At 43.1% G+C, this 23663-nt stretch overlaps 2 protein-coding genes across 7 annotated transcripts in view; one reads left to right on the top strand and one right to left on the bottom strand.

The window, feature by feature from the left end:
* Positions 1-5757: 5757 nt before the first annotated feature.
* Positions 5758-18471, bottom strand: Ggps1 (geranylgeranyl diphosphate synthase 1). Of its 3 annotated transcripts, XM_057787964.1 has the most exons (5): positions 18277-18471; positions 11596-11667; positions 10434-10526; positions 7935-8005; positions 5758-7015 (listed from the first exon to the last, which is right to left on the bottom strand). In XM_057787964.1, the coding sequence occupies exons 3-5, from the start codon at positions 10501-10503 to the stop codon at positions 6254-6256; spliced, it is 903 nt and encodes a 300-aa protein (XP_057643947.1). In that variant the 5' UTR covers positions 10504-10526; positions 11596-11667; positions 18277-18471; the 3' UTR covers positions 5758-6253. The 3 variants fall into 3 exon arrangements, with proteins under 3 accessions (XP_057643947.1, XP_057643948.1, XP_057643949.1); XM_057787965.1 differs by lacking the exon at positions 11596-11667; XM_057787966.1 differs by lacking the exons at positions 7935-8005; positions 11596-11667; positions 18277-18471 and having other exon boundaries at positions 10434-10528.
* Positions 18472-18855: 384 nt separating this feature from the next.
* The window catches only part of Arid4b (AT-rich interaction domain 4B), a 123221-nt gene continuing 118413 nt past the window's right edge, over positions 18856-23663 (top strand). For 3 of the 4 annotated variants that reach the window (XM_057787339.1, XM_057787342.1, XM_057787343.1), the window contains exons 1-2: positions 18856-19101; positions 19868-19922. In XM_057787339.1, coding sequence (XP_057643322.1) covers positions 19917-19922 — 6 coding nt within the window. In that variant the 5' untranslated portion in view covers positions 18856-19101; positions 19868-19916. Of the gene's footprint in view, positions 19259-19867; positions 19923-23663 lie in introns of all 4 variants that reach the window. The other variant, XM_057787340.1, reaches the window with a different exon arrangement.

Below are 23663 nucleotides of genomic sequence, written 5' to 3' on the forward strand. Positions count from 1 at the left end.
GTAGCTTTGGAGCCTGTCCTAGAACTAGCTCTTGTAGACGAGGCTGGCCTCACACTCACAGAGATCCGCCTTCTTCTGCCTCCTAAGTGCTGGGATTAAAGGCATGCACCACCACTGCCCGGCTAGTAACCACTTCTTGAATGCTATAATTTTATATAATTTTATTTATTCATTGTTCACCTTCAATCTACAGCTCTTCAAATCTTAATTGGTAAAATTTCAGGCTTTAATAAGTTGAGAAAATTATTTTGTTTGTTTGTTTTATGGAGACAGGGTTTCCTCTGTATAACAGACCTAGTTGTCCAGGAACTAGCTCTTGTAGACTATGCTGGCTTTGAAATCATAGAGACCCACCTGCCTCTGCCTCCTAAGTACTAGGATTAAAGGCATGCATCACCACCACCTGACAAATTATCATACTTTTGTGTGTGTACATGCTTATAAATATATGCATGTGGACACCAGAAATCAACATCTTGGATCTTCCTCAATAATCTTTCACATTATTTTTTTCCAGATAGGTTCTCTTGGAACTTACAGATTAAGTTAGAATGGTTTGCCAGAGTATCCATGGAATCCACTTGTTTCTGCCTCCTCAGTCCTGGGATTATGGAGTGCACACTGCCATATTCTGATTTTATGTAAATGCTAGGGGTTGGAGAGATGGCTCAGCAGTTAAGAGCACTGACTCAGTTCCTGTGTTCAATTTCTGAGTCCTGAGTTCACTTTCCAGCAACCACATGGTGGCTCACAACCATCTACAGTGGGACCTAATGCCACCTTCTGGCATAAAGCTGTACATGCAGATAGAGCACTCATACAGAAACTAAATCATAAAACCAAACCAAACCAAACTCAGATCCTCACGTATATGCAGCAAGTACTGGACAGACTGGGCATCTCTGTCCAAAATACCCACTTTCAAAAAACTTATTAGAAATCTGAGTCTCTCTGAATTCTTGTGTTTCAAATCCACATCTTACTTCAATAATCCCTGCTTTCTTGACTCAGTAAACTTGTTTTTTTTTTTTTTTTTTTTTTTTTTTTGTTGTTGTTGTTGTTTTTCGAGACAGGGTTTCTCTGTGGCTTTGGTGTCTGTCCTGGAACTAGCTCTTGTAGACCAGGCTGGTCTCGAACTCACAGAGATCCACCTGCCTCTGCCTCCCGAGTGCTGGGATTAAAGGCGTGCGCCACCACCGCCCGGCTTTTTCATGAGTTTTTTTTTTTTTTTTTTTTGGAACTTGTTTGTTTTTTTCTTTTCTTTTTTTCTGGAGACAGGGTTTCTCTATAGCTTTGGAGCCTGTCCTAGATCTCACTCTGTAGACCAGGCTGACCTTGAACTCACAGAGATCTGCCTGCAAGTGCCTCTGAAGTGCTAGGAACAAAGACGTGCACCACCACCACCTGGCTAGTATTTTTGTTTCTTGAGACAAAGTTCTGGGTACGTAGTCCAGCTGGGCTCCAACTCACTATGGAGGACAGAATGTTTTTTTGTTTTTGTTTTTGTTTTGGTTTTTCGAGACAGGGTTTCTCTGTGGTTTTGGAGCCTGTACTGGAACTAGCTCTTGTAGACCAGGCTGGTCTCGAACTCACAGAGATCCGCCTGCCTCTGCCTCCCGAGTGCTGGGATTAAAGGCGTGCGCCACCACCGCCCGGCTCAGAATGTTCTTGAACTCATAATCTTCTTGGCTCAGTATTACAGGCTTGTTCTACTTCGTCTAGTCTCTTTGCTCACGGATGTATGTCCAGTTCTTTAACTGACTGAACTTGTGAGGTTTGATGAACATACTTAAAAAGCATGGACATTTTTGTCAGAATATCCATCAAAACCAAATCTCTTTAAAACAGTCCTCAATGTTTACTCCCAATTTACAACTTCCATTAAGCAAGTGGCCAGTTTCAGTAAGATTTACACAGCTTCTAACTGCTTCCCATTAGTACTAAACTACCCGCTGAGGTGTTCTGAAAGAATGATGCTCACAGGCTCATATATCTGAGTACTTACTTACCAGGGAGTAGAATTCTTTGCTAGAACTAGAACTAGGAGGTGTGGCCTTGTTGGAGGAAGTGTGTCACCTGGGGTGGGCTTTGAGGTTTCAAAAGTCCAGCCCCAGACTCTGCCTCCTGCCCACAGGTCAGGATGTAGTTCTCAGCCATTGCTCCAAAGCCATGACTGTCACCACGCTAATCCTGTCATGTTGTGGAACGAACTAATTGAAACTATAAATTAAATGCTTCCTTTATAAAAATTGCCTTGGTTATGGTGTCTTCACAATGACAAAACAGCTAAGACACTCACTCAATTGAGGTCCAACTACCCTGTTTCATGGATTCTCTCTTCAGATACAGCTTTAAGTACAGTCATAAACAACGATAATGCAAAAGTTGGTGATTCTTCTAAAGCAGTGCTGTATAAAAATATGCTTTGCCGAGTGATGGCACACGCTTTTAAACCCTGCACTCTGGACACAGAAACAGGCAGACCTCTGAGTTTAAATCTACCTATCAAGCTCTAGGCCAGCGAGGCTACTTAAAAAATTTAAAAAAAACCATGACACTTATTTCCCAGGCATTTCTGTGCCAGGGCCCTTAACTGTTAGGAAACACTGCATATAGTTGATTTGAACTAATAGGCGAACACTGAAATTTATATCACTTTTTTTTTGTATTTACCTTTTAACCAAGTTGTACATACATGGTAAAATGCCTAATATTATACCTAAGTCTTAGCATCTCAAATAATGTAAATATGAAAAGATGAATTGAGATGAGCAGAATGAGTCTGCAGTTCGTGTTATCATTTATAAGAGATGAGGGACCTGAGGCTGGTCACACAGTGGGGTGGGGGGGAACTGGAGGCAGGTACCAGGGCAGGTCGCCTGAGGTCTCAGCAGGAGACAGACAGACAGATAAATAAAAGCAGAGAGAGCTGGGGTATAGTTTATTTAGTGGGTTATGGAGTAGTGGGAAGGGAAGGGGAAGGGGGGAGGAAGAGAGGCAGAAGCTACTTCTTCAGAAGTGGGGGATTATTACAGAGGAGGTGGGAGATCTGCCTTCCTTGGAGGAAGGCGGGGAGGTTGGGAGTGTGTGAAGCTTGTCTCTTAAAGGGACAGAGTACCCGGTAGCTGATAGACCAGGTCAACAGATTATAAATTAGCCCACTGGGTGGTCAGGTTGAGGAAATAAAATGTCAACTATATTAAATATGAACTCACATACTGTAGGGTTCATCATTGTGAGCTTCTTTTCTATATTTGAAACTTTTGAAATGTCTCACTACATTGCCTTGTCTGGCCTGAAACTCTATTTAGACTAGATCATTGAGATCTGCCTGCTCTGCCATCTGAGTGCTGGGATTAAAGATGTATAAATATACATTTCTTTCCTCTTTCTCATAGCACAAGGTTTAACCATAGGATAATTCCTAAGGATTACAGCCTGGGACAGGGCAAGGCCCTCAGGGGTAGGAAGGGAAAGGAATCTTGAGCTGGAGCTCCTTTGGCCTAAGGCTTCAGGACAAACTCTTTAAAAAACCCAGGTTAGTCTCAGTCCACTATTCAGCCAGTAAGAACCTCGAATTTTTTATCTCAATTTCCCATCCTAAATGCTAAGATTGTAGGCATGTGCCACCACCTCATCTGGTTTACATTTTTTTTTTTTTTTGGTTTTTCGAGACAGGGTTTCTCTGTGGTTTTTGGAGCCTGTCCTGGAACTAGCTCTTGTAGACCAGGCTGGTCTCGAATTTTGAGATAGAAGGCAGATGACTAGAAGGCAGATTTGAAGTAAAAGCGAAGAAAGTCAGGAGACTCCACATCTGATGGCTGGAGAGTGGAAAAAGATACTAGAGGGCAGTGGATTGGTGGGTGAGGGATCCCCCTTTCTGTTCGGAAAGGAAGATGAAAGAAACAGTCCAGGTTTCTCAGGAGGGGAGGCAGCCAGGAAAACATTCCCTAAGAGCACTGGGTGACACAGGGAACAAAAGAATGCAGATGACTAGGTCTATCGGAACTGGAGGGAAGACTTCTGAGGAGCTCCTGGGGGCGATGACAGGGGACAGAAGTTAGAGGAGGAGGAAGGAAAGTGGAAGAGAAAACAGCTGAGCAAAGATCTTGTTAGAGCCAGGACTGGACTGGAATCCCAGCTACTCCAGAGGCTGAAGGATGGTAATGAGGCCACAAACCAGGCCTCATCTTAAGGAAATAAAAATCTTGCTGAGTCAAGTGATTTATGGCACTACAAGAGACTCATTCTTGCAGATTTGGTAAATAGAACTAATGTTCTTCTGAAGTTGCATAAAGCAGAAAATATGAAAAAGTATGTCTCAGCCAGGCAGTGGTAGAGCACACATTTAATAATCACAGCACTTTTAAGTTCAAGGCCAGCCTGGTCTACAAAGTAAGTTCCAGGACAGCTAGGACAGTTATACAGAGAAACCTTCTCTCTCGGGGGTGGGGAGTAAGAGGTCTTTGATATGGCAAAATCCAACTCTCCAAGATGGTATCTGAAGACTTTTTTTTTTTTTTTTTTTTTTTTGGTTTTTCGAGACAGGGTTTCTCTGTGGTTTTGGAGCCTATCCTGGAACTAGCTCTTGTAGACCAGGCTGGTCTCGAACTCACAGAGATCCGCCTGCCTCTGCCTCCCGAGTGCTGGGATTAAGGGCGTGCGCCACCACCGCCCGGCTTTATTTATTTATTTTGAGACATGGTTTCTCTGTGTAGCTTTGGCTATCCTGGAACTCACTCTGTAGACCAGGCTGGCCTCCATGGAGCTCTGCCTCCAGAGTGCTGGGATTAAAGGTGTGCACAAGTAAAATCATTTTATTAAGTGAACTGAGCTAGCTACTCATTATATTCTGGCTCTCTTCTGAATTCACAGCTATGACCATGGACCAAACAGAGGATGGACGTTTGATTACATATAGATAAAATGACTCTAATAATGTCCTTGATTCACTATTAGACATTTCTGTTACTGACAAAGTGAAGACAAGAATGACAGAAGAACCATGAATTAGTACCAGGCCAGAAAATAAACTGATTTACACATTTTTGTCAAGCGTGGTGGGCCACACCTTTGATCCTAGTACTCAGGAGACAGGCCAGGCTGGTGGATCCTTTGATCCTTAGAGGCCAGCTAGAATTGCATTTTGAAACCTGTCTCAAGATAAAAAATAATCCTTTCTTTTTCTTTCTCATTTTGAGACAAAGTCTCATGTAGCCCAGACTGGCCTCAAACTCATAGCTGGGAATAACCTTTGAACTTCTGATCTTCCTGAGTCTCCCTCGGATTGCTTCCCACAAAACACTTTTTCTGTCTATTTTCCTCTTTCATAGAAACAACATTATACACAGATACTAATCAGTCTGGGTCAGAAAAAAATGTTAAAAGAAAACACACATACACACAAACAAAAACAGACAAATAAAAAATAAATTGAGACCAGGATGTAAACTTCATTAAGTGTAAAGTCTCCTTGGCAAAAAAACAAAACAAAACAAAAACCCAGAATTTGTGGGGTGTTAAGGACGGAAACAGAGAGTGGGTAGGGAGAGTGCTGACTGCTTTCACTCTGTCTTTTCAGACTTTGGTACAGGCCTTCAAAGACAACACCGACATACCCTCAGCAGTATCATTTAGGGGAAGGCGGCAGTTCTTTGGTCTTTAGGTCACCTAGAGATTTGTCTAGAAGTCCCTGTTTTGAACTAAAGCATCAATGAATTGGGAACCATCCGTGCCATACAGTTAGGAAGCAGAAAGTTTCTCGGAAGATTAAGTCCTTTTTATTCACAAACCCAAAACACACGTGTGGTAGTAGGGACAGTTGGTCACATTTAGCGTATGACATTTCTAAGACCCGTGTTTGTGGCTCCTGATAATTTCAATTTTGTGTTTTTAAAAAATTAAAAAATAATCTATCTTATATGTATGTTTTGGTTACATGTATGTCTGTGTATTATGTGCATGCCTGCTGCCGGCAAAGGCCAGAAGAGGCCATCAGATCATTGGAACTGGGGTTACAAATGGTGATGAACTATGTGGGCACTGGAAATTAAACCTGGGTCCTCCGGAAGAGCAGTCTCTTAACCACTGAGCCATCCCTCCAGCCCTCAAGTTTGTATTTTTATGCAAAGGGATTCTGACAATTTCACCCTCATTTACTCCTTTTGGAGACTAGTACTTAAAAAGATAAGTAGGAAGCCCCTCCCCGTTTTCAACTGGAAGAAGCTATGAGTCTAAGGAAGAATGGCAACCATTATTCATTTTCCTCTGTGAACATCTTACTTAAATGTTTCACTAAAGCCACTAGCGCAGGGTTTCCACCACAGGCCTCGATTTGTTTGTAGGCTTTTGCTTCAAGCTCTCTAAGAGTGTATCGAGTATATTCAAAAGAACCTACGTCTTCTAGGTACTGCACACAGTATTTTTTAATATCTATATTCTCTGTTCTCTGGCGCAGGATGTTCTGTACCTGGGTGCTTTCTGGCCGTGACCAGATGGCATGAATAGTGGGGAATGAGAACTTCCCTTCCGTCAGGTCTTCACAGAAACTCTTGTTTTCACTGTATTCTTTGGAGTGTAGATTGGCATAATCATCTCTAATCTGGAAGAAAAGCCCAAGTGTGTCAAGCAGTGGCTTTAAATCTTCTTTGTAATCAGAAAACAGCTGCATGAGACCTACTGCTAGTCCAAACAGTCCACCTGTCTTCTGCAACACCATGGCTTTGTACTCTTCCTCAGTGGGACAGGTGTAGGTGTCCCTCCAGTAAATATCTAGGCCTTGTCCCTGATGGAGTTCCAAAAGTTGGCGTGTGAAAAGCTTCACAGCATCCGGGTGATCAAGTGTTAAGACTTTCTCCAGGCCGAGGAAGTAGACGTAATTGGCAGAATTGATGACAGAAGGGATTCCGTAGATGCTATGTGCCACTGGAAAGCCACGTCGGAGCTTTGAGTTATCTTCAATATCATCAATGAGTAAGCTGGCATTATGCAACATTTCAGTTACTTCAATGATAATCTAGAGGAAAATAACCAAAATAGAAAGAAAATTTCACTAGCATACATACATACAACACACATATGTAAAGGGATATAGACAAACACATACAGAGACATATAAACAAAGACTAATGTACACACACACGTGTATATGCACAGAGGATTTAAAAAAAATATTTACTTTTAATACTTTTAATTTGTTTAAGTGTATGTGAGTGCAGGTACCCTTGGAGGCCAAAGACGCTAGATTCTGCTGGATCTAGAGTTACAGGCAGTTGTGAGGTGCCTGAAGTGGGTACTGGGAATTGAACTTAGGTCTTCTGCAAGAACAGTACATGCTCTTAATTAATCTCAGAGCCATCACTCCAGCCCAGATTTTTTTTTTTTTTTTTTTGAGACAGGGTTTCTCTGTGGTTTTGGAGCCTGTCCTGGAACTAGCTCTTGTAGACCAGGCTGGTCTCGAACTCACAGAGATCCGCCTGCCTCTGCCTCCTGAGTGCTGGGATTAAAGGCGTGCGCCACCACCGCCCGGCCCAGATTTTTTTTTTTTTTTTTTTTGAGACACAGTCTCCATATGTAACCAGCTTGTAAGGGCTGGGATTCCATATTCCATGTGTATACCACCATGGTACATACTTGACTAAAACAGGTTGTACTTAAAGACATTACTAAACTATTAAAGTCTCAGTTGTCTTAAGCTTTTACAACTAATAAATATTTAGCAACTTCGATAAATAATATTGTATAAACACTAACAGAATAAGGAGTATTGTTACAGGACACTTACTAATTCCTTGATTAAATGGGGAAGAAGAATAAAATTAGAATTGCCTCAGGGCTGGGGATGTGACTCAGTGGCAGAGTACTTGCCCAGCAAGCTCAAAAGTCCAGAACCAACAGCAGGACAAAACAGAGACAAAAACAGACTGCCTAGATACCTGCAGTTTGTCTTCTGGAACTTTCAGCCAGTGATTAAATGCCTGTGAAAGTTTGGTTCTCACCTGTTTACCTGTAATTAAAACATAGAATATGACAAATAAAACATTATTATACCTAAAAAATAATTTTAAGAAACATTTAATTTAGTTGTGTTTGTATGCACATGCGTTTTTCATGGCACACTTGTGGGGGTCAGAGGATAGCTTGCAGGAGTATGTGGATCCTGGAGATGGAAGTCAGATGTTAGGTGCAGTGACAAGCACCTTTACCAGCTAAGTCATCTCATTAGTCTCCAAAATGTGCTTACAAGAAAAATTGAGGCCGGGTGGTGTTGGCACACGCTTTTAATCCTAGCACTTGGGAGGCAGAGGCAGGCAAGATCTCTCTGAGTTCAAGGTTCAAGGCCAACTTGGTCTACAGAATAAGTTCCAGGACAGGCTCCAAAGCCACACAGGGAAACCATGCCTCGGAAAAAAAATTGATAAGCTTGTTTCAAAACTGATCAGATTTAATAAGACAGTCATGTCCACATAAATCCATTTCCTTCTTTGCCGAACGCCCCTCAGATTCCCCATTGTAAAGTACATAGTGGGACTGGATCCACCCTCTTCATGTTTTCATTCAAACTACACTTGGGTGGGTGAAGAAATGGCTCAGGGTTAAAGAGCTCTTGCTGCTCTTAGAGAGAACCCAAGTGTGGTCCCCAGCACCCATGTCAGGTGGCTCACAGCCATATGTAACTCTAGCTTCAGGAGACCCAATCCCTTCTTTAGTCCTCTGTGGGCACCCACACTCAGGCACACATGAATCCCACCCCAGTGCGTACGCACTCTCTCTCTCTCTCTCTCTCTCTCTCTTGCACACCACACACACACACACACACACACACACACACACACACACACACACACACACACACACAATTACAGGTCAAAAAGCACAGCTTTTTAAAGTGACGGCCAACAAGAAAGTATAAACCATTTCAGGGAGTTTTAGTCTTAACTTGGGGGTGGAATGGGCATTGAATTGGGGGTGGAAGGGTCATTTTTAGGAAGGTTCATTAATCTCTTTCTTTTTTCTGAAAAAACAAAGCTGGTTCGGGGACAATTAGTTGGCATTATCTGTCACACAAAACTTCAAAGAATTTTGTGAATGAATTTCCTCATAAAATTATTTGTCTGCCGGGTGGTGGTGGCGCACGCCTTTAATCCCAGCACTCGGGAGGCAGAGGCAGGTGAATCTCTGTGAGTTCGAGACCAGCCTGGTCTACAAGAGCTAGTTCCAGGACAGGCTCCAAAGCCACAGAGAAACCCTGTCTCGAAAAACAAAAAAAACAAAACAAAACAAAACAAAAACAAAAAAAAAAACCCAAAACAAAAAACAAAAAAACCCAAAATTATTTGTCAATTTCTTAAATTAAGGTTTGGAAACTAGGGCAGCTTTAGTTTACACACCCTGAGTTTAAACAAGTGCTAGCCTTTTTGTGTTGACTGGGCCGCTAGTTTTCCAATGGCATTTTCTTTTTCACATGGAAAGCTTGAGAAAAATCTTTAGGTAGTAGTTGCCAGTAGAAGTTAAATTAGCCTAAACACAAAGGCATGGTAGATTAAAAAAAACAAAACACCACAACCAATTCATTTAGTACAAATATCATATACATGTCTAATACAGCAAATTCAGAACAGGGTTCAAGAAAACGGTTATATACAAGTTAAGTTTCAGAGGCTGGAGAGATGGCTCTGTGGTTAAGAGCACTTGCTGCTCCTCCAGAGGTCTCAGGGTTGATTCCCAGCATATACAAGGTGGCTCAGAACTGTTAACTGTAACTTCAGTCCTAGCGGGACTGACCTCCTCAGGCTCTGGGCATACACATGGTACACTGACACACACAGTCAAAACCTCCATACACAAATCAAAACTTAAAAAGGGAAAGAAAATTAAGTTCCAGTCTGGGAGTTGGGTTGGGCAGATGGCTCAGTGATTATGAATGAGTTAGGGTTAAGGTCTTGCAGATGACCTGGTCTGGGTCCTAGCACCTCCATCATGGGTAGCTCACAGCTGGCTGTGACTCCATCACCAGAGGATGTAACACTCTCTTCTGACCACAGGCATCTGCACAATTGTGCACATACCCTCCCCCAACAGACATGTAAGTAAAAGAAAAAAGGAGTAACTTTTTAGGATTGGTCACAGCACACCTGTAATACCAGCACTTGGAAAGCAGAGGCAGGTGGTTCACCACAAATTCCAGGCCAGCCTAGGCTATTTAATAAATTCTAGGCCAGTTTAGGAGACAAGGAGATCCTGTCTCAATAAAACAGAAAGCAAAACAAAAACATTTTCATTATATAGTCTTTGATAATTTCTCTTATAATGGTATTGCTTCAAATAGAAGGTCTCAGAACCATTTAACTTTAACCTTTCCTGTTGCTAACATTTACACAAACACTACTCTTTAAAAACTACGCTAAACAGACAATAACTGAACTCTTTGTTACCTGGTAATTGAAGTAAGTACCTATAGGGCTCTAGAAGAATTCTTTCAGCTTTCTCCTGAGTCTTCTCCATATTTTATAAATTTCAAAGCTGACCTGTTAAAAAGGAGAAATATAAAAATGATTTCAAGAATCAAATTATCTTTAAGTGTTAGATTGCAAATGAATTTTTATCAAGGTGTTTTTTGAAAGACAGACCTTAAATTTTATTTATATAGCAAAACATTACAGCTATAAAACCTTGAAAACATTATGTAAAGCAAAAGGAGCCAGCAACAAAAGAACATGCTGCATGATCTATTTATAGGAAATGTTCTGAATCAGGCAATCTATACAGATGGGAAAGCAGGTTAGTGGTTTCTGGCTCAGAAAAATTAAGGACTGTTACTAATGAATAATGAAGGTGTGTGCACATGCTCACACATATGTGGTATGTATGTGTGCATAGGATCAAAATGTTATTTGAATGTGGTTATGGCTGTACACTGTGTCTATACTAAAACCTACTAAATTGTAATTTTTTTTCTTTCTTCGAGACAGGGTTTCTCTGTAGCTTTGGAGCCTGTCCTGGAACTAGCTCTTGTAGCCCAGGCTGGTCTTGAACTCACAGAGATCTGCCTGCCTCTGCCTCCTGAGTGCTGGGATTAAAGGTGTGCGCCACCATTGCACAGCTCTAAATTGTAATTTTTAAAAAAGTTTCTGAAAAGCCTTATGTTGTAGCCCAGGATGGTCTCAAATTTGTGATTGCCTCATGGTTTTCAGTGCTGAAATTACAGAGATGCATTATCATATCTAGCTTGTTCTGAGATAGGGTCTTACCATGGTGCCCAAGTTGGCCTTTAAATTGTGGGTTCAAGCCACCAAACCATCTTAACTATACATTTTGGATGGCGGTATATAAATTATACCAAAAATTCTTCATTCTATTGATTACACCAATCAGAATGCTGAGTTGATTTTTAAATAGTTTTCTTAGATGATTTATATATAGTAAGCTTTCCTACTAATGAATCATAAAGGGTTTAAATTGTTGATATCAAAGAAATGTCAAAATAAATTAAAAAAACCCAGACATTTCTTCTTTCCTTTTTTTTGGGGCGGGGGGCAGGGTTTCTCTGTCTAACAGCCCTGGCTGTCCTGGAACATTTTTTTAGACCATGCTTGCCTTGAACTCAGAGATCCATCTGCTTCAGCCTCTCAAGTACTGGGATTAAAGTTGTGTGCCACCACCATCCAGCTTAAAAAAACAAAACAAAAACAAAAAACCAGACATTTCTATAATGATTACAAATATTCTTATTCTTTCTATGAATATTACAAATATCCTATGAATATTAAGATATGTGAAGAACATTTTTCTCAAATTAATAAATTTTGGAGATTGTTTTAAAGATGCATTCTAATTTTTAAAAAAATTTTTTTTAAATTTATTTATTAAAGATTTCTGCCTCCTCCCTGCCACCGCCTCCCATTTCCCTCCCCCTCCCCCGATCAAGTCCCCCTCCCTCGTCAGCCCGAAGAGCAATCAGGGTTCCCTGCCCTGTGGGAAGTCCAAGGACCACCCACCTCCCTCCAGGTCTAGTAAGGTGAGCATCCAAACTGCCTAGGCTCCCACAAAGTCAGTACGTGCAGTAGGATCAAAAACCCATTGCCATTGTTCTTGAGTTCTCAGTAGTCCTCATTGTCCGCTATGTTCAGCGAGTCCGGTTTTATCCCATGCTTTTTCAGACCCAGGCCAGCTGGCCTTGGTGAGTTCCTGACAGAACATCCCCATTGTCTCAGTGTGTGGGTGCACCCCTCGCGGTTCTGAGTTCCTTGCTCGTGCTCTCTCTCCTTCTGCTCCTGATTTGGACCTTGAGATTTCAGTCCGGTGCTCCAATGTGGGTCTCTGCCTCTGTCTCCTTTCATCGCCTGATGAAGGTTAATATTCAGGAGGATGCCTATATGTTTTTCTTTGGGTTCACCTTCTTATTTAGCTTCTCTAGGATCACGAATTATAGGCTCAATGTCCTTTATTTATGGCTAGAAACCAAATATGAGTGAGTACATCCCCTGTTCCTCTTCTTGGGTCTGGCTCACCTCACTCAGGATAGTGTTTTCTATTTCCGTCCATTTGCATGCAAAATTCAGGAAGTCATTGTTTTTTACTGCTGAGTAGTACTCTAATATGTATATATTCCATACTTTCTTCATCCATTCTTCCATTGAAGGGCATCTAGGTTGTTTCCAGGTTCTGGCTATTACAAACAATGCTGCTATGAACATAGTTGAGCATATACTTTTGTTGTATGATAGGGCATTTCTTGGGCATGTGTGTATGCCTGCAGGCCAGAAGAGGGCACCAGACTTCATTAAAGATGGTTGTGAGCCACCATGTGGTTGCTGGGAATTGAACTCAGGACCTTTGGAAGAGCAGGCAATGCTCTTAACCTCTGAGCCATCTCTCCAGCCCAGGAAATTCTTAAATAAAATAATTGCACTAAATTAGAATGCATCTTTAGGGGCCTGGAGAGATGGCTCAGAGGTTAAGAGCATTGCCTGTTCTTCCAAAGGTCCTGAGTTTAATATCCAGCAACCACATGATGGCTCACAACCATCTGTAATGGGGTCTGGTGCCCTCTGCTGGCCTGCAGGCATACACACAGACAGAATGTTGCACACATAACAAATAAATAAATAAATAAATATATATATATATTTAAAAAAAAAAAGAATTTCCTGTAGTGCTTCATTATTTTGAATTTTGCCTTTACTTCAAACTTCCTAGAATATAAACTGGGGCATATAGGTACATATGTATTTTTTGAGAGACTATATATGTAGCCCCAGCGGCCTTGAACTCCTGATTCCTCTGCCTCTCCTCCCAAATACTGGGATTATAGAGCATGCCACCCTGCCTTCAATCACGGTCTTTGCAGGGGCTTCCTTTGCTCCTGCTTCTTTGCAAATATCTATGTCTACTTTTCTCCTTGGAGGTTCTGCTTTTCACTTTTTAAAAACGTTTTTTAAAGTTCTTATAAGGTTTCTCTGTGTAACAAGATGGCTGCCCTGGAACTCACTTTTTGAGAGCAGGCTGGCCTTGAAGTCAAGAGACCCGCCTGCCTCTGCCTTCCAAGTGCTGGGTTAAAGGCGTTTCTAGCAATCATGATGCCTCTGGCAAGCTTTAGGTGCTATGAGTTGTATCTTCTTTGGCTTTCAGGATCACAAGCCCTCTTCTAACAATCTTTCATAGATTCACTGTGTATTTGTAAACCTAAAACCAAATATAACATGGTTACATAACGGCAGTTTAGGGTTATTGCTGGTCAAAGAGCTAGTCACATGTCACAGGTTTTGGAATTGGAAAGCACCTGTGATGGTTAGTGTTGTCAATTTGACAAGCACTCGAAAAATCCCATGAACAGAACAACTCAAGTTGTCTGGCTCTGTGGCAAACCTTTAACCTCGAGCACTCTGCTGACTCTATATACAAGACTAAAAGAAGAGCGAGTCAAGAGCTGAAAGCTATACTGACCTCCACTGTGGCATATGGATGCTCTCTCACACACACAATAGCTGTGATAAATAAAAATTCTGTGTGTTCATGTGTGTGAGTGCATGTTTGTTTTTTTTTAAATATATATATATATATATATATATATATATATATATATATATTTTTTTTTTTTTTTTTTTGGGTTTTTCGAGACAGGGTTTCTCTGTGGTTTTGGAGCCTGTCCTGGAACTAGCTCTTGTAGACCAGGCTGGTCTCGAACTCACAGAGATCCGCCTGCCTCTGCCTCCCGAGTGCTGGGATTAAAGGCGTGCGCCACCACCGCCCGGCTGAGTGCATGTTTGTATAGAAGTTATATACCCCTGGGTCTTCTTCAATCATTTTCCATCTTATATTTGAGACAGGGTCCATCACTGAACCCAGGCTTTGCCAATTTAGCTAGATTGGCTGGCCAATGAATTCCTGGGATATGCTTGATCTGGCTCAGCCAAGTGCTGGGGTTAAAGATGGGGGGATGTAGAAATTGGCTCATCATGCTTCAGAGATGTTTTACTGACTACGCCATGTTTCCCACAACCTCAGCTTGTAACTCTATTGAAAATAGATAACAAAAATCAAGGAATGAGAGTGATGTATTTATTGTTCAGGATGCTCTTTAGAATCACACACACACACACACACACACACATTTTTTTGTTTGCTTTCTGAGGCAGGATTTCCCAATGTGGTTCAGGCTCCCCTAGAATGAACAATCCTTTCTTAGTCTTCAAGTGCTAGGATTACATGTGTACCACCATGCAGAGTTAAAAGCACGACTCAAAAAGCATTCATAACTGGGCAGTGGTGGCACATACTTTTAATCCCAGCACTTGGGAGGCAGAGGCAGACAGATCTCTGTGAATTCAAGGTCAGAAACAAAACAAATTCTGGGGCAGCCAGAGCTGTTATACTGTTTCCTGTCTGGAAAAAAAAAGGGTATTCATTTATTTAATTTTGTATATGTGTGTGTGGTTGTCTTAGTTACTGATTTATTGTTGTAAAGAGATACTATGACTGGTCCAGTGTGGTGGTGTACACTTTTAATCCCAGCACTGGAGAGGCAGAGACAGGGGGATCTCTGTGAGTTCAAAGCTAGTATGGTCTACATAGTTTTAAGACAACCAGGGATATGTAGAGAGACCCTGTCTCAAAAATAAAAACAAAACCAAAATACCCAACAACAGTGACAACAAAAAATACATTAAGGCAACTTAGAAAAGAAATATTTAACTGGAGGCTTGCTCATAGTTTCATAGGGTGAGTCCATGAACATGACGACGGAGATCTGGCAGCAAGCAGGCATGCATGGCACTGGAGCAGTAGCTGAGAGCTTACTTACATCTTATCCATAAGCCTGAGACAGAAAGCTAACCAGGAATGGCATGGGCCTTTGAAACCTCAAAGTCTACCTCTAGTGACACACTTTCTCCAAGTCTACATCTCCTAATCCTTCCCAAAACAATTCTACCAACTTGGGCGGGGGGGTGGTCATTCTCATTTAAACCACCACAGTGGTGTATGCGGAACCTTGAGATTGACATTGGGTAATTTATTTAATCTTCCTACCTCATGTTTTGAAATAGAGTCTTTTACTGAAGCTATAGTTTGCTGGTTTGGCTAGACTGACTGGCTAGCAAGCCCCAGAGATCCCCCAGTCTTTGCCTCTCCACTGCTGGGATTACACGTATTTGCAGCCATATCCAGCTACATATATACTAGGAATAAACACAGGTCCTCGTGACTTCACAGCAAGCACTTTACCTACTAAGCCATTTCTCCAGTCTCAAGAGTCCATTTTTTTTGGTAGTTAATTCTTAATACTAATAATAATAACTCACAGACACACAAAAATCAGCAATCCACCAAAGCAGTACAGCAATATGAATTCAGAGAGTAACATCTTAAATAGAAAATTTCTAGCCATATGTAGTAAAACATCTTTGTAATCCCAGCAGTTGGGAAAGGGCAGAAAGATCATGAGTTCAGGGCCGGTTTGGACCACATGACATGTCTCAATCCCTTACTTCCTAAGGTAAAGTTTTCCATTAGCCTTGACCAGCAGTTACTGTTAAGAAGAACTTTACAAGGAAAAGGATGGTCACAAAATATTTTGAAATATTTCAAAAAGCAACTTAGCAACGTTTTTTTCTCCCCCAAGATGGGTTTGCTATGTATTCTAGACTGGCCTGGAACTCTTTTCCTGGAGAGGTGGGACATGGGATTACAGTCGTGAATACTGAACATGTTACTCTGTTTTTAGAGGTTAAAGATAAAGAAGATGCAAAGAAGAAAGACAAATAATGTTGGCAACGGATCATTGAAACATATGGTAAAAAATATCCGTTCTTTTTCGTTTTGGTGAAGTCTGCAGCCTTGCACTTGCTACCTTTAAACTAAACATTAGTCTACCATTAAACTAAATCCTCAAGTCTCCAAAACATCTTCTATACACTCCTCTTTTTAAACCTGCTAGCAGCCATTTCTTCTCAATTAGGGTGGCAGCCAAACGCATGTTGCTATCTTGTTAGTATTCTGGAAAACACCTTTGACCTAACTTAAAATAACAAAGTCACCTTCAAGAATTTGCCCCTGGATCACTAGCTGGTACATTCTGCACAGAAACTAAGAATGACATACCCTTTAACTATTGAAGTGTTGTGTGCTTCCCCGACCTCCCGACAGGGTTTCTCTGTGTAACAGAGCAAGGCTTCCCTGAAACTCACTTTGTAGACTAGGCTGGCCTCCAACAGAGATCGCCTCCCTTCTGAAATACTGAAGTTGTTTAAAAAATCTTTAATATTTCTCTACTAGTGATGAATTAAAAAAGTATTTCATTTGCTCATTCACAGTTTAACAGTACTCATATATATCAATTGATGCTCCCTTCCCAGAAAGTATTTACACATAGTATTCACTGAGGCGGAGAAACACGAGTACACCAGTGTTTGTGAGTACTGGAAGTCCATCTGCTCTGCACTTTCTTTAGAGTCTAAGGCAGTTTAAGAGTTCTATATATTTTTGACTTTTTTTATAGTTAGAATTTTCAGCTTTTCATGACTACACTGAAATTTAAGTGCTAAGTGGCATGAACTCAGTTACTCTTACGTGGACTCACAATAGAATGACCCAGTGTGAACCTGATACCATTTTCCTACTCTCAAAAGCTGTGGAAATGTATTCGAAGACTGGATTAGTGAATATTTATGCAACCAGATCATTTCCCTTGTTGAAATACTATTGCAGCTGCCTCTCTGATCTTCCTCCATTTTCTTTTTCTTGAGGTAGGGTTTGTGTGGCCCAGGATAGCCTGGAACTCAGGTAGATCAGGCTGGCCTTGGAATGTGTCAACACCACAATGCTATATTCCTCTACTTTTGGGTGAGTTATTTTAGCAATTCAAGTTGGGAATCCAAGGTATCTTGTTGTTCACTGGACCCTAAGAGCAGATAAAACCTGTTTTATCTATTTATTTTTTCTGGTGACAGGGTTGTACTGTGTAGTCTAGGCTGGCCTAAAATATACAGTAATCCTCTAGATCTAGTCTCCAGGGTGCTGGATCAATCAGCCTTCCTAACGTCTCTGGGCCTCAGTCTTCATACTGGGAAAGCCTTCTCCTGAGACGGGTTTCCAAACACGTTCTTTCTGGACTCTCCTTTCCTTTAGGCGCTTCCCTTAGTAACTTGTGCTGACTTCTTGAGCCAAGCTCTATCCTCACTCCCTCCGGAAAACCTCTCTATATTTCCCTAAGCCAAAGCTCTAATTCACATCCTCCCATCACGCTTCACTTTGTCTGACCAGCTGCGTTCAGGAAGTTGCACAAGGTTCACCCGGAGGACTTTCCACCCGAGGACTGAATGAACGCTTCTCCCAACACCTCAGAGGATAAACTCAGCACATCAGTCCGCATACAAATATGGAAAATTCCATGTAGAGTATTTCTCTCTTTTTTATAGGCACGCTCTGGCTTGAAACTAGCTAAACAGATACGGGCCACCGAGAAACATAGCTGTGATGCGCACAGCAAGACCCTTTTTCACTCCAAGCCCGGGGAGTGAAGGCTCTGAGGGAAAAGGGCTCCACACCGGTAATGGAGTAATAGGCTCAGAGACAGGCTTCTCCCCTGAGCCGCATCGGTGCCCCTTCCGCTCCTCGGAGCCCCTCTGCCTCCCCCGCGACCCAGCACCCGGCCGCCAGTCACCCCGAGCCGGGTCAGCATCCGGGTCTTCTCCCTCCTTTCTTCCTCCTCCTCGGTACCGCCCCCTCCCCTGCTCCCCATCCGGGTCCCCCCCCCCTTGCCGCCGCGCCGCTGCTCACGGTTCCACGATGATCTCAGACTTCAAGCCGCTGGTCCAAGACTAGCAGAGCCCACATCAACTTCTCTCTTTATAGTTCAGACCCCGGCTCTTCCCGAGGCCTCCTAGGAGCCCTCCCCCTACTTCACCACAGAAATCTCCGCCCTCCTTAGCGGCCAGCGACGCCGCAGTACTCGGTGCAAGAAAATACGCCATCCCTGTCACACTGCGCAGGCGTTGTATGCCACCTCCCCTCTGCCTTATGGCCGCGCCCCCTTCCCCTCCCCGCTCTTGACGAGCGCAGGCAAGCGGCATTGCGGTTTTGGTAGTTCTTACGTCCGGGAGTATGCCAATTGGTCCGGAAGAGTGGACTACAAATCCCAGGGAGCATTGAGGCATAACTTTCTGTTTCCATAGAACTGGTGGGAAAATGGCGTCGTTGTTTGCATCGCTCAAACCAATAAAAACCGGGAAGAGGCGGGCTCCATAGAATCCTAGCCAATCCTCGATCGTCTGAGCGGCATCCGGGAAAGGGGTAGGGGAGGGGAAAAGAGCCGAGGGGAGGGGAGAAGGGGAAGGGGGGGCCGGGGTGGGGGGGAAGCGATGTTTGCCCGTCAGTCGAGTCCGGAGTGAGGAGCACGGGCGCCGGAGCGGAGGGAGAGTCTCGAGCCACAGCTTGCCGCCGCGACGGCCACCGCCTGGACGTCTGCCCGGAGGGAGCCGCACAAGGTCGGCGGCCGCGGTCCTCGGGAGGGCTTCGAGACCGGGGCCCCGGACCTCCGTCTGGGAGGGATTTTTCGTCGCCCCCCTCCCCCCGCGAGGGAGCCGGAGCGGCCGCCAAACAAAGGTACCAGTCGCCGCCACGGGAGGAGGAGGAGCCGGAGCCCCGGCCGCCGGCGGACCCGCAGCTTCTTCGCCATCTCTTCCCCCGGGCCTGCTGGTGTTGGGGGGGAGGCGGAGCGGGGGACTCCGGCCGCAGGGCTCGGACCTGGTCTGCGCCGGAGGTAGGGGCATTATTTTTCGTTGGGGTGGGGGGGAAGCTCCGGGCCGGGCGGCGCAGCGGGGCAGATGGCAACGGGGCTGAGTCGGCGCTCGCAGCGGGGCCTTGGCCTCCCGGGACCCCCGCCCCCCGCGGCGCGGAGCCGCCCTTCCCGGGCCGCACCGTGGGGCCCCGCGGCCTCAGCCCGTGAAGCTGGGAGCTGCATGTCCTCGGTGCCCGGCCCCGGCTCCCACTTGTGGGCCTGGGCTCGGGCGGGACGCGGACGGGTTCTGTGGGGCCGAGCCGCCGTAGCCCGAGGGCCCGCCGGTTCACTCGGGGCTCATCCCTGGGGCTCCGGGCATCGCGGTTCCGTGGGTTTGGACGGCTGCAGCCGCGCTCCAGGCCGCGCCGGACCCTGCGCTTGTTGTGAGTTTTCTGACAGAAATGGCGTCATCGTGGAGGACGGGGAAAAGTCCGTGGAGTCGCGACAATGGGGCGGCGGGCGGTGGGGGCGGTAGGGGCTCTGGGATGGCGCGTGCTTGCTCCGGCTCCTGGCCCCACTCGGTGCCGCCCCCGCCCCGACAGCGCAGGGGGTGCCGGTGGTACTGACCGGGTGTCTTTGTTTCCCTTCCAGGTGCAGGTGAAGCTGGTGTCGCCGTGGGGATCGCGGCCCCAGAGTCACCATGAAGGTAAGGCGTCACTCAACCAGCTTGAGTGGCTTTCGAATTCAGGAAGTGTAGAGGCCGTGGCTGTGGCGGGCCTGCGAGTTTTGCAGCGGCAGGTGTGTGGAGTGGCTTGGTGCGGAGCTTTCCCGGGAGACAGAGGGTCAGCTGGTGCGAACATCCACGGGCTGTGGCGTGGAGTTGTGGAGTCAGTTCGGAGCCATCTCCCCAAAGCTGTGCGGCTCCCCAATAGAACAGCGCCTTTTGCATGGAAACGTACGAACAAACTGCCCGAATTAGAGCGTCTTAAATCATAAACCAGAAAGCTGCTCTAGTTATCCCGACTCTTGAAAGAGTACTGTTCAGTGGGTCTGACTGTTAATACTGATGGAAGAAAATGTCCTTTGATTGTATGGCTCAAACCGTGAATTTTAAGCAGAAAGCAAAAATACTCTTGAAGATGTTTAAGCAGTTTGGTGCACTTTACCTTTAGAGATCCGATTTGGCCTGTTGCACTTGTATCGCAGGGAGTTAGGGTTGTGTGCTTCGTTTTTCTTTATGTTGGTGTTCTGGGTCTTGGAGTTGTCACGTGCTCTGCTATGGTGTGTAGTGTGGAAAACTGATGGCCAGGTTCCTCTGAAGTAAACATGTTGACTGCAGAATAGCTTCTGAGATACGTGTCGAAGTAGTTTTTTATTGGTGGAATAAATCAGAGCAATAAAAAAAGTAGAGGTGGTGTTTGTCATTTTATGGAATTTGTAAAGTTTTTAAAATTACACTGGTATGAAAGACTTTGGTGGCTATTTAATATATCTAGATTTAACTGATGGAATTTTGATGCTAGAATTTGTTTTCTTTAAATTCATTACAAATTCAGATATGCTTGAAAATGGTAGTAGTGTGTGTTTAACGGTATCACAGTATTAACAGTAACCAGTAGCATGTTAGAATGTGAATAGCATCAACTTTTCACAGTTCTTTTAGATTTCTTTTTCTTCTTTTTCTTTTTTCTTTTTTTTTTTTTATTAATTTCACTTGTTTCCAGAGTGAAAATTGCTTTTGTAGGACTGCAAGTGGGTAAAGTTCCAAAAGCTTCTGTTTATTCTGTTTATAGACAAATGCAAATGCTCTTGCTACTTAACTATTTGCCTGTTGTATATAGCCCATTATTAAAGGCTTTTTCTTTTTGAGTTTAGGACTCTGTTTAGGGCTCGTGTGAATGAAAACAGCCAGTGACCTGTCAGAGACGAAACCCTTTGTTAGTCACAGATGCATAACTCTGAAAACAGTAAGAACAGTGAGCTTTTTAGGAAAGTATGGAACTGCTTTGCTGTTGGATGAAAACTTGAGGAAAAAATTTTAATTTGACTGATAACATGTATAATATATTTGGAAGATGAATACATTTTCGGAATGTTGTAATCTGTCACAGTTCCCATTGTAATGCCTGACACATTTTAGAATGTGTAGAAGATGTAGATTTTTCTCTTTATCCCTTTTCATGTTTAAAAAAAAAACAAAAGAAGAGAAGAGAAAGGAAAAGAGCAGCTCCGTTTGAGGTGCATGCATATTAATCCCAGCAGTGGAAGGAGGGTCAGTAGTTCAAGGCCAGCCTGGGATACACAGTCAGCTATGACCTAATCTAGCCATTGAGCCAGCCAAGGCCACATGAAACTGTTTCCAATAAGCAATCAAAATAGAAATGAAAAGAAAGTATTCTGGAAACTTTAGCCTTAAAAGTTTCATGGTATTAGACAAATGCAGTATTTTGGGGGATATGTTACTATCTTTAAAGTAAAGGTACTTACTATTAGAAGTGTTTTAAAAAAGTTGTTAAAACATTTTCAACTTTATCAAGAACTTTTTGGTTTTAGTTTAGGGAATTTTGGGGACTCTATTATTAATTGCTAGTATTAAAATCTTACTTTTTACAATTTAATTTCTAATGTGTAAAAGACAAATTCTTCCTGAGTGCCTGAGAGATGGACCAGTGTTTAGGAGCCTGCTGCCCTTCCTCGTGGGAGCTGAGTGCCCAGCACCTGTACTTTCTTTACAGCCACCTCATCACTCCCCCACTTCTGTTCTCTACATACACATGCACATAAATAAAGATAAATCTTTAAAATAAAGATGGCAATACCTTAAATTGTAGCATGTAGGAGGTAGAGGCAGGTAGATCTTTGTGAATTTGAGGCCAGCCTGGGGTGCATAAATGTGACTACCAAAGAAACAATATAAAATGAAGAAAAGGTATTCAGTGTTGAATATGTCAGGCCCAATTTTGTGTGTGAATTTAGCTTGTATGTGTGTATGTGTGTGAACAACATTTGAGCCATAGAGTGATTTTATGCTGTTTGTTGAATCTTTGAAGCAAGCCTTTTAAAGTTTGAATTATTATTAGTGACATTTATTAATAGTGACACTAGAAATTTTATTGTGGCAGTGTATTGAGGTAATGATATTCTTTGGTCTTTGCCTAAAGTCATTAAATGTAGAAAAGTCTATATGCTATTTTAAATGTTAGCTGGCTTTTTGAAGCAGTTTTCTTATGGTATAACCTTCAAAAATTAATTTACACAAAATCTGGTCATTACTAGTGTGCTCTGTCTGAAGAATGTTTTTGCAGTCTGTTTGTGAGAACTGTGACTTTGTCACATAAAAGCAGCCTGCTTTAGGATTGATGTGACTGTTGCTGTGGACACTGTTATTAGGTAGGAGTTCCTGGTGTCCTCTTGTTTTTTCTTTTTGACAAATATGTTAACATTTATTTATTTGTATGCGTGTACACTTGCATGAGGTCAGAGAACAGTTTATGGAAGTTGAGTTTTGATTTCCACCAAATGGGTTCTTAGGATTGGTCAAAAGGCCCCACAGTAAGGGCCCTTACCTGCTGACCATCTCAATAGCCCTTCTGTTTTTCATACTTTTGGTTGATAGACTTTTCAACATTAATGTGATAACATTAGGAGATGGGCTATGGAAATTACAGTTACTTACATCAAATTGATGCCTACTTTTTTTGTAACTAAAGTGTTTCTCCTTTTTATACTGTGCACGTAACCAACATTCTTAATATACTGTAGTAAGTTGTAGAGTGAAGTAGTGGACTTGTGTGGCTTAGACATAAGAATGTTTAGGGAATGAGTGATTTAGATGCTCTACAGAGTCTGGGCTTTTTCATATGTATACTTGTCTCTCAGTGAGTACTGGCCTAGACCATGCAGACACACTGGTTGTAAGTGCCCTCTTTTCGGTTCTGGGTATGCATGCATACTCTTTCTTTTCCTCCTTTTCATTTGCTTCCTTTTCTGCTTTGGCTTTTTTCTTTTTCTTTTTTTTCTTTGAAATAAATCATCATTTAAGAACTACTTCCATGTGTCAGCCAGTGTGGTGAGGTAGCATCAGCAATTTGGCTTGCTCTCAGTGTAGTAGAAGACACTTAAAACTAAAGCACTTTCAGAGTATTTGTTCCACCATGTGACCATTGCAGTACATACTGTGGAAGGACAGCTAAGTGAGAGTCATGGAAAGTTTTCTGGGATAGTGGACGTCAGTGGTGAGTGTTAAAGAAAGGGAAAAGCATTTCAGATACAAGGGAACAGACACTGGGCAGAAAGGAACAAAGCAGGGTGGTATATATGGAAACTTAGGTTTGTTGCAGCTGGGTGTGTTGCCAGGCCTGTTATCCCACCTACTTTGGAGACCCTGGCAGGAGAATGGCAAATTCAGTACTGTCTAGGTTACAGAGTAAGCTCAAGGCTGGCCTGA

This window comes from Chionomys nivalis, chromosome 13 (assembly GCF_950005125.1).
Source record: "Chionomys nivalis chromosome 13, mChiNiv1.1, whole genome shotgun sequence".
NCBI lineage: Eukaryota > Metazoa > Chordata > Mammalia > Rodentia > Cricetidae > Chionomys > Chionomys nivalis.

What these genes read in the sequence shown, in the direction of transcription:
- Ggps1 (XM_057787965.1), bottom strand. Translation starts at nt 10,503, where the DNA reads ATGGAGAAGACTCAGGAGAAAGCTGAAAGAATTCTTCTAGAGCCCTAT. An exon ending in GTACTTACTTCAATTACCAG is followed by an intron (nt 8,006 to 10,433) that starts GTAACAAAGAGT and finishes TTTTAATTACAG; the next exon opens with GTAAACAGGTGAGAACCAAA. An exon ending in TTCCAGAAGACAAACTGCAG is followed by an intron (nt 7,016 to 7,934) that starts GTATCTAGGCAG and finishes ATTTTCCTCTAG; the next exon opens with ATTATCATTGAAGTAACTGA.